This window comes from Bubalus bubalis, chromosome 10, assembly GCF_019923935.1.
Source record: "Bubalus bubalis isolate 160015118507 breed Murrah chromosome 10, NDDB_SH_1, whole genome shotgun sequence".
NCBI classification, from domain to species: Eukaryota; Metazoa; Chordata; class Mammalia; order Artiodactyla; family Bovidae; genus Bubalus; species Bubalus bubalis.
The window spans coordinates 51,473,361-51,488,541 of NC_059166.1; the positions used below are offsets into that span (position 1 = coordinate 51,473,361).

The 15,181-nt window shown below is 40.3% G+C and overlaps 1 protein-coding gene across 19 annotated transcripts in view; it reads left to right on the forward strand.

The window, feature by feature from the left end:
• Nucleotides 1-15,181, forward strand: part of KLHL32 (kelch like family member 32) — a 227,521-nt gene that overhangs the window by 88,906 nt on the left and 123,434 nt on the right. For 17 of the 19 annotated variants that reach the window (XM_044924317.2, XM_044924316.2, XM_044924309.2 and 14 more), the window contains one exon: nt 13,689-13,796. The exons of the other annotated variants lie outside the window; for them this stretch is intronic. In XM_044924317.2, the coding sequence (XP_044780252.1) occupies nt 13,689-13,796 (108 nt within the window). The remainder of the gene's footprint in view (nt 1-13,688; nt 13,797-15,181) is intronic. 19 annotated transcript variants of the gene reach the window in all.

Here is a 15,181-nt window from a genome sequence, read left to right on the forward strand (position 1 = left end):
ACTATTGGAATCTATAGATAAGCCCTGATTCTGTTTATCATTTTTATTAAAAAAAAAAACTGGTTCAAAATGAATTGTCCACACTGTGGGATGATCCAGCCACTTGCCAAATCAATTGCTTTTAATTAGCTTATCTGATGTTGATTGGATTTTGGGCCTGCATGCCTGGATAGGAATCCAGGATTGAATTATCAGTTTTCTTCTCATTTAGAGAGATGTGACTCTGAAGTGATGAGAGAGATTTTCATATCAAATCGTTTATATCACTTTAAAAATTATATACCTATGCATATATATTTTAATAGGATTAAAAGAAGTTCTCCATTTAGTTACTTTTGTATTACTCAGCCATTAAAAAGAATACATTTGAATCAGTTCTATTGAGGTGGATGAAACTGGAGCCTATCATACAGAGTGAAGTAAGCCAAAAGAAAGTATTTGAGCTCTTTCAGATTATTCTTAAACTATTTTCCTCCCGTTTTGTAAGATGTAGAGACTTCGCATGTAGCCCACATCGACAGAGCATCAGATGTGTTTGCAGAAGGAGTGCACTTGAGCATATGGGATGACCCAAACACTTTATATTAAACCGGCCTGTTCTGCCTTGCATCAGGAAGGCTCCAGTGAAGTGGTTGCCTGGCAACTAATGGAGTTAGAGAAAACTGTGTGTTAACTGCCGGGCCTCTTGCCCTCCTCTGTGTGAACGCTTAACAAGGGGAGAGTGGCTCAGTGTGTATTGCCTGATTCACAGCTGTCAAACCAAAGTGGTGAATAAAAGGAAAGACTGAAAAGAGATGGCACAGCTGGACTGGGTGCCTGTATTTATAGTCTTACACGTCTCTTTTGGAGAAAAAGATATTAAGGGAAGACTTTGAAAATAAAAGAGGAACTGTTGAAATTTGGGGTTAAATTTTTAAGAACAATCATTAATTTACATTGAGTTTTTAAAGAGTAGACTAAAAAGTGATAATTGAGGTGTTATCAATTATTATCTCATGCTATTATCTCAACATTCTTCAAAAATGTTCTGTATAGAAAAGAGGTAAAACATTTAATATGATGATGTCATGAATTTTAGGACAGAAACTGTGTTTTAGTGATTGTACATATGCATACTCTAAAGTACGGGGCTGGTACATCTGCTCCTGCTCCCTTTCTATCCATGTGACAGATGTAATAACTAGATCCTGGTTGTTCTCACTTGAGCCTGGATGGGGCCTCACAGCTCTCAACAGGACTCCACCAGTCACTACCAGTATTAGTCTGGGCAGGCAAGAAACTGCCTTGGCGTTCTTCTTTGGTTTTCTTTCAGCATTTTTTTTTTAAGTTGAAGTATAGTTGATTTACAATATTATGATAGTTTCAGGTATATAGCATAGTGATTCAGTGTTTTAGCAGATTATACTCCATTATAGGTTATTATATGATGATAGCTATAATTCCCAGTGCTATACAGTATATCCTTATTGCTTGTCTAATTTTTATATAGAGCAGTTTGTATCTGTTAATCCCACACCTCTAGTTTGTCCCTTTCCCCTTCGCTCTACCTTTTGGTAACTACTAGTTTGATTTCTATATCTGTGAGTCTGTTTTGCATATACGGTCATTTGTATTATTTTTTAGATTCCAAATATCAGTGACACCATACAGTGTTTTTGTTTGTCTGTTCAACTTATTTAACTAAGCATAATACTCTCTAGGTGCATGCATGTTGCTGTAAATATCAGTATTTCCTTCTTTTTATTATTTGGCTGAGTGATACTCCATTCCATTCCACACACATATATGCCACATCTTCTTAGTCCAGTTGTCTGCTAATGGACACTTGGTGTTTCCTTGTCTTGGCTATTGCACATAGTGCTGCTATAAACATTGAGGTACATGTATCTTTTTGAATTAGTGTTTTTGTTTTTTTTCCATATATATATATTCTGGAGTGGAATTCCTGGATCATATGGTAGTCCTGTTTTTAGTTTTTGAGGAAACTCCATACTGTTTTCCGTAGTGCTTGCACCGACAGTGTACAAGATTTCCCTTTTCTCTTAAGTCTTTGCCAACATTTGTTGTTTGTAGACTTGTTGGTAACAGCCATTCTGATAGGTGTGAGGTGATATCTCACAGTTGTTCTGATTTGCATTTCTCTAATAATTAGCAGTGTTGAACATCTTTTCATGTGCCTATTAACCATCTGTATATCTTCTCTGGAGAAATGTCTGTTCATGTCTTCTGCCCATTTTTTGCTTGGGTTGCCCTGCCATTCTTTATGGCAAATTGAAAATCCTTAAAAGGTTCTACTTTTGAATTCTATAAAAATGAGTCTGAGGGATTTGTGTCAATGGTAACTTGGAGGTGGCTACCCAGATTTCCTCCTCAGGAAAGTATAAGACGGGGATGGACCAGAGAAAGGCAACTGAAGTAATTACGAATTGGAAGGTAAAGTGATGGGTTTGTCTGAAGGCTCCTACCACTGCCGCCACCTAAGAACATGGGATGATTTACTCTTTTAAAGGCCTTGTTCTTAGAACTGTGGGTCTGTCCTTAACTAAGCAGTAACTTCCCCTCCCTTCACCTTAAATCTGGAGATCAGTTCTTCCTTGCTAGAATCTGAACTCTAGTCTCCTGCCTGGATTGCAGGATTCCTAACATTGATCTTGAGTGCTAACCTATTATGACCCAGATAGCTGCTGTTTCCAATAGACTTTAAGAGCTGTTATCACATATTGGAAAGGCCATTAAGCAGAAATCAAAGTGAATTTATTGACTTTCTACTAAGACCAAGGGGAGAAAGTTGTCAGGAGGGTGACTATGATTCAATATTCTGGAAGTATTGCTAATGCTTTGCATTCTCCTGTGAAGTATTGGGGCTTCCCTGATAGCTCAGTTGGTAAAGAATCCGCCTGCAACGCAGGAGACCCTGGTTCGATTCCTGGGTTGGAAAGATCTGCTGGAGAAGGGATAGGCTACCCTCTCCAGTATTCTTGGGCTTCCCTTGTGGCTCAGCTGGTAAAGAATCCATCTGCAGTGCAGGAGACCTGGGTTCAATCCCTGGATTGGGAAGATCTCCTGGAGAAGGGAAGTATTGGGTGTCTCATCACTTCAAATATTCAGATAGGCAAGGAGGGTTGAAAGGGTAGAGTACTGACCACAGCTATGTCTTTCAGACTCTGAAGTGTGTGTGGGTTACTAGGGGCTCATGTTAAAGTGCAGCTTTCCATCCAGTAGGAGGGTGGACCTGAGAGTCTGCATTTCTATTAAGTTCTCTTTGATGCCGGTACTGCTGCCCTAGGGACCACATGCTGAGCAGCGAGAGGCCAGTGATCTCTAAAGTACCCTCCAATTTTAAAATTCCATTTACAGAAAGAAAAAAAAAGCTAGAGTTTTACTTATGATACCTAAGACACATACTGTGCAGCTCTGATAAGCCACATCAGAGCCCCTTCTGTGTCTTACAGAATTCTCCCTTAATACCTATTATATTTTAATCAACACAGAATCAGTCTGCCTCCTCAGTAGCTCTACCTGTTCCTTTTCTCTTAAGGCTTTCAAGCTTGTCTGATATTACAGCCCTCTAAAAATTTCCTTTTTAGAAAAGGAAATTCATACAGCTATGAATTTCCTTCATAGCTGCTGCTGCTGCTAAGTCGCTTCAGTCGTTTCCAACTCTGCGACCCCATAGACAGCAGCCCACCAGGCTCTGCCATCCCTGGGATTCTCCAGGCAAGAACACTGGAGTGGGTTGCCATTTCCTTCTCCAATGCATAAGAATGAAAAGTGAAAGTGAAGTCGCTCAGTCGTGTCCGACTCTTTGCCACCCCATGGACTGCAGCCCACCAGGCTCCTCCGTCCATGGGATTTTCCAGGCAAGAGTACTGAAGTGGCTTGCCATTGCCTTCTCCGTTCTTCACGGCTCCTTCCCCTGATTCACGCAGACTCTGTTTCACATCCGCATGGTCACTCCTTCACGTGGACCCCGAATTCTGCCTTTTAGGACAGCTGTCAAAATGTAATCCAAGTTTGGTCTTAGTCCTTGTGTCTTTAGTAAATTTGAAAGACAGGGTTGTGCCAATGTCTGCCGTATGAAGACAGACCAAAAAGGTCTCTGTGTAGGAAAGATTCATACAATAATAGCCTATCAAGTTTATTCAATAATGAAGAGTAAAAGTGCCATCCCTAAGTATCTGAAAGACATTTAAAAAGAATGAATTTCTTTATATGGTGGATAGTGAAGTGTTGAAATCCCATACCCATGGGGTACAACCATAGACTAGAAGGTACCAGAGGGCTTCCCTGGTGGCTCAGCGGTTAAGAATCTGCCTGCCAATGCAGGAGACATGGGTTCGATCCCTGGGTCAGGAAGATCCCCTGGAGAAGGAAATGGCAACCTACTCCAGCATTCTTGCCTGGAAAACCCCACAGACAGAGGAAGCCTGGTGAGCTGTAGTCCACAGGGTCCCCAGAGTCGGACATGACTTCACAATTAAACAACAACAAAGAGGATAACATCAGAGGCATCAAAGGAGTGAGGGATCTGAGAGGTGACCCGAGGCTAAAACCAGATGTGTGGGTGTCATTTTCCAGAGTATCTGGTGAGAAAGATAAATATAACCTGACTTCATGATGGGCAGTTTCTGGTTTTCATGTGTACTGTCTCTTTAGCTAAGAAAAGAACAGCTTGATTTGTGTCCTTTTTCCACTCCATTTTCCCTCAGTGGACCCAAATAGTTGAAATATGGCCACATCCAGGAGGAGGAGAGTTCTAAGAAGAAGTAGGATAAACCATAATCATGCTGGTTTTGAAGGGCTCATTATCACCATGTAGTTAATTTAAGAAGTAATGTGCCAAGAGCAAAGCTATGAAACACAGATCTTGGAGTAAACAAGCTACATATTTGAAGATGTTGGGAAAATCAATATGTTTCACAATTTTTAGCATATAAGGTGGATTTTTCCTTTACATGGTTAAGGTGAGGGAAAACTGGTATTTCAGAAATAAATTCACCTTTTTTCTGTCTGATTATATTTATAGTAATATTTTACTGTTTTCATTTGTTCTGACGTTTTATTCTCTGAGAGTATTACTGTATTGTTTGAGGAAGAATTTTAAAAAGCCATAAATGTACAGGGAGAAAAAAACACTCCAACCAAATATCCCCACTCTTTCAGGTCATTAAGCTCCTCAAATGGCTTGGATTGCTTTTGCATTTGTGAGATAAAGAAGGTAAATAGTCCAGTTTGAAACTATGGTCAAGACCCTTCTATCCTTAAAATCAAGGAAATGGGCTATTGTGGTTAATTGAACAGTCTCATCAGCTGAGATTTACTACCTGTTTTATATGTGAGGTATAAACAAAATGCAATAAAGGATAATCACCATTAACACTAAATTGAGCAAAATGTAATCTTTGTTGATTCAGAGGTTAGTTCCTATCTCTGTAATGCCTTGTGGCCATTATAAACATCACTAATTACAGAATATATAAAAGGCTTTGGGGGATCAGGCTGGATCTGCCACAGTCTTTGCGAATTGCTCTTTTCTATACCTCCCTTAGACATGTTTACTTTTGTTTTTCTCTCACAAAAGATAAGAGTTGAATGTGCCCCAAACAATCTAGTCATTTCATCTGTAAAATCATTCGTGTTCCTGATGAAATGAGAATTCACGATACATCTTGCTCCTATCCAGTGCAACTCCAAAGCTACGTGTAGCTTACCAGGTAAAGAGACCATAATTTACCAACTAAGTGCCTAACGAAGTCTATCATCTGCCATTCTACTCATCTCTGAGGATGTAGTAGAATTGCCATCGGTCAGTTTTGTGGCATAATGTCCCAAGTCCCAGCCTAAAATTGGTTGTAGCTCATCCTGTGACTGCATGACAACTAATGTGACCCAAGGAAACTTAATTCATGTACTGTGATTTTAGGACTCAATTCATGTCATTTCCGTGTGAATAACAGAAGGAATGGCACACTATAAATCCACAGCTCTGTCTGTGGTAGGCACTTCAAGTGGATTGCATTCTCACAAACTGGGTTTTCCATTAGAAAGATTTGTGGTGGTTGCAACACATTATCAGCCAAGAGGAAGCTGTGATGACTGTAAATCTCAGCCTGGCCAAGGCTCCCCCAAAGACAAAACAGTGTGAACCAAGGAGTCTGTGCAGTGTTTTCTTGTTTCTAAGCAGAAGCCTCCCATGCTTTGGCAGAATGTTGTGGCTTGATAGAGGACATTGCCATATGTTCTTACTTTTTTTCTAAATGTCTAGCTTTGAACTAATTTGGTAGATACTCTTTCTCTAACTTTTGGTTTTATCCCAGGGTCTAAAATGCCTTATATCCAGAAATTCTTAATGTCGAATTATTTTTGTTTATGATGATGTAGAAGAGCTGTTCATTATCTGCTGTTGAATTTTTAAAGAGTTTGTCAGGGCATTCATTCATTGCCCTGTACTCATTGTACACATGTAATGCTCGGGTCTAGGGGCTTCATGGTGGAGAAGGCAAATATGGTGCTCACTTTTATGCACATTACAGTTTAACTTTTCAGTAAGTTTGATGCTACAAAATAGCACCGTTGGTCTCATCACCTCTTCTGCTACTGAAGGAGACTCTGTTCTTCCCCATGGGCTCTAGCAGGTCTCCAGACATTCTTTAACAAGGTTAGGAAGCCTAGGTGGCTGGCATTTCACTGTGTCAGATGGCTGGGTTCTTCCTCATTTGGTGTTACCCAATGAGGCACTTCAGAGAAGGCAATGGCAACCCACTCCAGTACTCTTGCCTGGAAAATCCCATGGACGGAGGAGCCTGGTAGGCTGCTGTCCATGGGGTCGCACAGAGTCAGACACGACTGAAGCGACTTAGCAGCAGCAGCAGCAGCAATGAAGCACTTCCTAATTGAGGTGCCTAGTAAATTTATTAAACTCAGGACATTGACTTTGATTTCTTAGTTCCCTTTTTAAAAAATTGATTTATTTATTTTTGGCTGCACTGGGTCTTTGTTGCTACGTGCAGGCTTTCTCTAGTTGCGCCAGGTAGGGGCTACTCTTCATTGAGGCATGCGGGCTTCTCATTGCGGTGGCATCTTTTGTTCTGAGCACAAGCTCTAGGTGAGCGGGCTCAGTAGTTGTGGCACACAGGCCTACCTGCCCCACAGCATGTGGAATCTTCCTGGACCAGGGATCAAACCCATGTCCTGTGCATTGGCAGGCAAATTGTTAACCACTGGACCACCAGAGAAGGACCCTTTTTTACCTCTTAATTAATGAGCTTTGCTGCTTTTTAAAAATAATGTGTTGTTTGTAACATTAAGTTTCTAGGACCAAATGATATGATATCAGAATGGAAGTTAGGTGTTTTTAGAAATGGAGGTGATGGTTTGTATGATGGAGTCAGTCCTTAAAGTAGGGTGTTAGGAATATGTGATGAATGTAAAGTCCTGTGGCCAGACATAGGAATTTTGAATGGAATTGTCATCAGGAAAGTCTTTGAGAGTAATGGATTTGGGCAGAGGGCAGGTGGAGGAGGCTGTTTCTTAGCTCTGGATTAGAAATGAGTTTCTATTTATTGAGCATCTACTCTGTGCCAGGGGTTATGCTTGACATTAAGCATAATTGTATCTAAACATCAAGTCAACCCTGTGAGGTTGTTATCGTCCCCATCTACAGATAACAGCCTGAGGTTCAGAGGAGTGAACAAATTATCCAAAGGCCATGTGTTCAAGGTAAATAGCCTCCATGACCAAGTAGGTTATAGAACCAGGATATGAATCAGATGTGTCTTCCTGCACAACCTATGACCTTAAAAATATGACAGGTTTCAAAAGACAGTTGTTAGAAATACACAGGTAACACGTGTTCATGATAATGATCCAAATAATGTTATATGTAAATGGAGTAAAATAGTAGTTCCTTCCTTCCCTCTATAGTTATACTCTATAACATAACCACAGTGACCAATTTGGTGTTGCTTTGTTGCTTATACAAACATGTAACATTTTTTAGGGATTATATTCTTTTCCCAACTCTGCCAAGCCAGGTTTCAGGTTCATAGCTCACAAATCTCTGGTTGAGGATGGAAACCTGTTCTATGCAATATTGTCTTGGTTGGTTTTGAACGGTCCTTATGAAAACAGATTCAAAAAACTCCCTTGGCAGGTTGTTTTGTTCTTTAAACCTTACTCTAAAAAGGAACATTTTCCATTTCATTAACCCAGATAATTTTTTTGCAGTTTGAGTCATTTCTGTCCTGCTCTGTATATGGTTTGATGGAGAGCAGCTGGTTACCATATCAGGTGCAATTACAACTTGGAAACCTGAAAAAAATCAAGTTAATGTGGGGAATATTAAAAACTGAAACACTCATCTCATGTTAAAAAAAAAGGACCCTGAAAGCAGCTGAAATTTCTTTCAGTTTCTTTTAAAAGAAGCTATAAAAAGTCTAGAAACAAATTTAGAATTACACAGATTGAAAGTTTTCTACTGTAACCTATGCTTTTTAATTTTTAAATTTCAGATCTAAAAATGCCTAAGCAGAATCCACTTAACACTAAGTCTTTCCTGTGAGCATTTTTATCTATAGCCATACTTGATTTAAAAAATAAAACAAAGCAAAATAAAAAATTCTCAGAACTGATACTTCTGATATGTCAATTCTTTTAACCAGAGAATACATAGGAGAAGCTTCGTTCTATTTCATTGTTATCATAAAGTATAAATTATTTCACTAAGAGCTTGCCATATAGCAGGTACTCTACAGAATACTTTATATTACTATTGTATAACCTTCAGGTTCATGAATGGGCACAATTTTTAGCCCCATTTTTCAGATAAGAAAGCTGAATCACAGAGAGGGTATGTGTTTGTCCAAGTCATCTGTGATTGTTCAAACTCTAAATTTTTGGTTACAAGTTTGCTGTTTATCACTGTTCTTCACCCATCAAGTATTATGTAAATTTGCCTCTAGTGTTCTTAAGCTATGCATAGTACCTTTATTGCCCAATGGCATCAGTGGGAAGTCAGATCAACTCACTAACTCACCAAGTTGTCAAATTTGCCATATTGACCATTCACCTTTGACAATTTCTAAATGAATATTAGATTTCATTTATTCATGATAAAGTAAATTTTTGAAAGTTAAATATATTCTGAATGTTTGCTATTTAATCTTATAATTGTATATGCTACATGTTACATACTCCCAATGTCTTTAGGACACTTTGAATATTATTTTTTATTTTATCACATTGTAAGCATTTAAAATATTATTTACAAAATTTCTCAAATGGTAAGAGAACAGTAATTTTGTATTTCTAACAAGTTAGAATGTTAACTATAAGTTATCCAAGAGAATCTTATTTATTATGAAACTTAAAACTCTTACTGTGTGAAATAGAAATGAGGATCTCAAGAAAGAATGTTGTTGTTTAGTCACTAAGTTGTGTCTGACTGTTTTGCAATCCCATGGACTGTAGCCTGCCAGGCTCTTCTGTCCATGGGATTTGCAAGCAAGAATACTGGAGTGGGTTGCCATTTCCTTCTCCAGGGGTTCTTCCCAACCCAGGGATCAAACCTGCCTCTCCTGCATTGACAGACAGATTCTTTACCACCCTCCAGAAAGAATAATGGACCATCAATTAAATCCACTCATTCCATACATATTAATTTAAAACATAAAGATTGTGAAGATCAAAAGTGAATTTGTCAGAATAAAATATTGGTATAATATGAATATTAATCCATTGGCAAAACAAAAAATCACTTTTTAAAATTAAAAATATTTAGTATGAGCTTAAGTAGTACTCACATGTTCAGTAATTTGCTTGAAGGACTCATACAACTCACTGAAAGCTTGTATACTCAAAGATATGGCTTATTTCAGGGGATACAAATCAGAACCTTTGTCTGAGGAGGCCTTACAAATAGCTGTGAAAAGAAGAGAAGCGAAAAGCAAAGGAGAAAAGGAAAGATATACCCATTTGAATGCAGAGTTCCAAAGAATAGCAAGGAGAGATAAGAAAGCCTTCCTCAGTGATCAATGCAAAGAAATAGAGGAACACAATAGAATGAGAAAGACTAGCGATCTCTTTAAGAAAATTAGAGATACCAAGGGAACGTTTCATGCAAAGATGGGCTCAATAAAGGACAGAAATGGTATGCACCTAACAGAAACAGAAGATATTAAGAAGAGGTGGCAAGAATACCCAGAAGAACTATACAAAAAAAGATCTTCACAACCCAGATAATCACAATGGTATGATCACTCACATAGAGCCAGACATCCTGGAATGCATAGTCAAGTAGGCCTTAGGAAGCATCACTACGAACAAAGCTAGTGGAGGTGATGGAATTCCAGTTGAGCTATTTCAAATCCTAAAAGATGATGCTGTGAAAGTGCTGCACTCAAATATGCCAGCAAATTTGGAAAACTCAGCGGTGGCCACAGGACTGAAAAAGGTCAGTTTTCATTTCCATCCCAAAGAAAGGCAATGCCAAAGAATGCTCAAACTACCACACAATTACATTCATCTCACACGCTAGTAAAGTAATGCTCAAAATTCTCCAAGCCAGGCTTCAATAATACATGAACTGCGAACTTCAAGATGTTCAAGCTGGATTTAGAAAAAACAGAGGAACCAGAGATCAAATTGCCAGCATCTGCTGGATTATTGAAAAAGCAAGAGAGTTCTAGAAAAACATATATTTCTGCTTTATTGACTATGCCTAAGCCTTTGACTGTGTGGATCACCACAAACTGTTGAAAATTCTGACAGAGATGGGCATACCAGACCACCTGACCTGCTTTCTGAGAAATCTGTATGCAGGTCAGAAAGCAACAGTTAGAACTGGACATGGAACAACAGACTGGTTCCAAATCGGGAAAGGAGTACGTCAAGGCTGTATATTGTCACCCTGCTTATTTAACTTATATGCAGAGTACATTATGAGAAACGCTGGGCTTCATGAAGCACAAGCTGGAATCAAGATTGCTGGGAGAAATATCAATAATCTCAGATAGGCAAATGACACCACCCCTATGGCAGAAAGCGAAGAAAAACTAAAGAGCCTCTTAATGAAAGTGAAAGAGGAGAGTGAAAAAATTGGTTTAAAACTCAACATTTAGAAAACTAAGATGGTATCTGGTCACATCACTTCATGGCAAATAGATGGGGAAACAATGAGAGACTTTATTTGGGGGGGGCTCCAAAATCACTGCAGATGGTGACTGCAGCCATGAAATTAAAAGACGCTTACTCCTTGGAAGAAAAATTATGAGCAACCTAGATAGTATATTAAAAAACAGAGACATTACTTTGCCAACAAAGGTCTGTCTAGTCAAGGCTATGTTTTTTCCTGTGGTCGTGTATGGATGTGAGAGTTGGACTGTGAAGAAAGCTGATTTGATGCTTTTGAACTGTGGTGTTGGAGAAGACTCTTGCGAGTCCCTTGGACTGCAAGGAGATCCAACCAGTCCATCCTAAAGGAAATCAGTCCTGAATATTTATTGGAAGGACTGATGTTGAAGCTGAAACTCCAGTACTTTGGCCACCTGATGTGAAGGAGTGACTATTTGAAAAGACCCTGATGCTGGGAAAGATTGAAGGCGGGAGGAGAAGGGGACGACAGAGGATGAGATGATTGCATGGCATCACCGACTCAATGGACATGAGTTTGAGTAAACTCCAGGAGTTGGTGATGGACGCATAGGCCTGGCGTGCTGTAGTTCATGGGGTCGCAAAGATCGGACACGGCTGAGCAACTGCACTGAACAAATCAGAACCAACCAAGGGAAGAGACACAAAGGGCAGAGTCCAGAAAGGGACCCAACATGGGGCATCCGGCCTTCCTCAGCCAGTGGAGTCCCAGCCTTACCCCCTCTTGACCAGACTCTGTGACAGTATGCACAGGGGACTGCCAACCAGGGAAGCTTTCTCAGGTTTTTGGTGTCCAGAGTTTTTATTGGTGTTTACTCACAGTCATCCTATGTGGCTGACCTTTCATCTCTAGCCTCTCCTGGAGGTCAGACTACTAGCTTTGGTCCCTTGCTCCTCTGGAGGTCACAGCTGATACAGTATGAACCAAAGCTCCCGTCATAAATCATGTTGTTATACTGTCAGTGGTCATAGCCCCAGAGAACAGAAATACTCCTTTCAGGCAGGATATTCTTAGGCCTGGAGAGGTCCTTTGGATAAGGTTATTTCTTCACTACATAGATGTACAGTTTTCTAAATAGTGTATTTCATCATCAGTGGTCCAAAATAGAATATTATCTTTATTACCTGTTAAGTTGAACTTGTTATAAGTGTACAAATTAGTGGTTTTCATTTTTTAAAATTTTATTTATTTATTGTTGGTTGTACCACGTGGCTTATTGGATCTTAGTTCCTTGGCCAGGGATTGAACCCATGCCCTTCACAGTGAAAGTACGGAGTCCTAGCCACTGGACTGCTGGGAAATTCATGCATTTTTTTTAATTTCAAAGTTTTCATTTGACAAACTGATTTTCAATCTGTGGCCATTTGGAGAACTGGTTTGGGGGCAGATTGATTTTCACTGAATATCTTAAGACAGTGGTTCTCAGATTCTGGTAAGCTTCGGAGTCACTTGGATGGCCTATTACAACCCTGGTTACTGGTAGCCCGCCAGGCTCCCCTGTCCATGGGACTTCCCAGGCAAAAATCCTGGAGTGGGTTGCCATTTCCTTCTCCAGGTCTAGGTTGCTGCTGCTGCTGCTGCTAAGTTGCTTCAGTCATGCCTGACTCTGTGCAGCCCCGTAGACGGCAGCCCACCAGGCTCCTCTGTCCCTGGGATTCTCCAGGCAAGAATACTGGAATGGGTTGCCATTTCCTTCTCCAGTGCATCCATGCATGCTAAGTTGCTTCAGTCGTGTCCGACTCTGTGAGACCCTATGGACAGCAGCCCACCAGGCCACTCTGTCCATGGGATTCTCTAGGCAAGAACACTGGAGTGGGTTGCCATTTCCTTCTCCAAGGTCTAGGTTGCTGCTGCTGCTGCTGCTGCTGCTGCTAAGTCGCTTTGGTCGTGTCCGACTCTGTGCGACCCCATAGACGGCAGCCCACCAGGCTACCCTGTCCCTGGGATTCTCCAGGCAAGAACACTGGAGTGGGTTGCCATTTCCTTCTCCAAGGTCTAGGTTAGAGCCCCATTAAATTTATACTCTAAGGAGTTCCCAGGAGATGCTAATGTTGCTGACCCAGGGGCCACACTTTGAGAACCACTGGAATAGAGTGTGATGTATGTCAGGTGTGAGGAAAGAGATGCGTCACTGAAATGAGGCAGGGAAGAAAGGCGGAGAAAGAAGTCTGGGAACAAGGCACTGCTTTCCGTGTCCTGTTGGCAAGAAAGTTTGGGAATGCTCCCCATTTCAGGTTAGCTCTGGGACCCCAGGATGGAGACAGTGAGTTCAGGGAGAGAACCTGAACCCAAGTCACCCCCAGAGAACAGCTGCGGGATTCAATGCTACTCTGTGTATGAGGCACGCAGGGCCCTTTGTGTGTTACTATAACTGGACACCAGAGTGATTTACAGTGGCTTATGTGAAGGAAGCCTTGTAGAAGCATTTCAGAAACCAAAATCAATCTTTAACTTGTTTCTTTCTTAATTTCTCTAGGACTTCATTGTGTTCCCTTGCTTTTTAAGTCCCGTAACTGTCTTCCTTTCTCTCCTACCTCAGGCCATGTTCAGTCTTTGTATGGTGGAAAGTGGTGCTGACGAGGTGAATTTACACGGTGTGACCAGTCTTGGCTTAAAGCAGGCTCTGGAGTTTGCATACACAGGACAGGTATGGTACCAGATGTCATCCGAGAGGCTTAACTTCACATGACCAGAGGAGATTATCCTTGAGGAATGAGGTCTAGGTATTTTTCTTGTTATTCATGTCAATGTTGAAAAAAAGTTTTGCCTCCACCTAATAACTAAAATAATAGAAAGGTAAGTAGAACACTTTCATTTTAAATATGACCCAGGAAACATGGTATTTTAATCTTAGCTCAGTGGCTTGCTTATACGATTTTTAAATATCTTAAGGGATTATCATATGGGAAAGAGTTTGCAAGATAACTCGAATTTTCGTTGTTATCAGTTCAGTGAAGCTCAGTGACTCAATCATGGCTTTATTGACCAAAAGTGAAAGTGAAGTGACTCAGTTGTGTCCAACTCTTTGCAACCCGGTGGACTGTAGCCTATCAGGCTCCTCCGTCCATGGGATTCTCCAGGCAAGAATACTGGAGTGCGTTGCCATTTCCTTCTCCAGGGGATCTTTCTGACCCAGGGATTGAACCCAGGTCTCCTGCATTGCGGGCAGAGGCTTTAACCTCTGAGCCACCAGGGAAGTCCAAAAGCCCAAATTAAAGCTTTAAAGAGCTATGTCTAACATCTTGGCACCCTATCCTCTGCATTTATTTCAGGGTCAGGGCCTCAGATTAGAATGTGATGGTTTAAAAGCCAAAGTTTGTTCAGCACTAAAATCACTAGAGGACCTACAGGAATCTCCAGAGCACATTCATGTTATTTCTTGCTTTTTAAATGAAAGTAATAGTGACAACTAACATATGTTAGTGTATGACTGTCAGAGAAAATCAAAACAAGACTGCATATGAACAGTATGAACAGAGATCTGAAGCTTCATCTTTTCTTACCTCGTTGCATGTTAGTGAAACAACTATTAGAACACACGAAACCCATCCTTATAGAATTATTTTTAAATTGAGATGTAATATTTTTAAGATTTATTTTTGATGTGGAGCATTTAAAAAGTCTTTGTTGAATCTGTTGCAGTATTGCTTCTGTTACTTATGTTCTGGTTTTTTGGCTACGAGGCATGTGGGATCTTAGCTTCCAGATCAGGAATCGAACCTGCACTCCCTGCATTGGAAGGTGAAGTTATAACCACTGGACTGCCAGGGAAGTCCCAGTTGAGATGTAACTGACATATAACATTGTATTCGTTGTAGGTATACAACAGAATGATTTTCATTATGTACAACAGAATGATTTACATCAAAACAATTACTGTAATAAGTTTTAATTAATGTCTGTCACCACACAAAGTTGACAGATTTTTTTGTGTGATGAGGATTTTTTAATTCTCCTTTCATAGCATGTTTTAGGTATACAGTACAGTATTTTTAACTATAGTTGCCATGTTGTACATTACAACCCAGGACT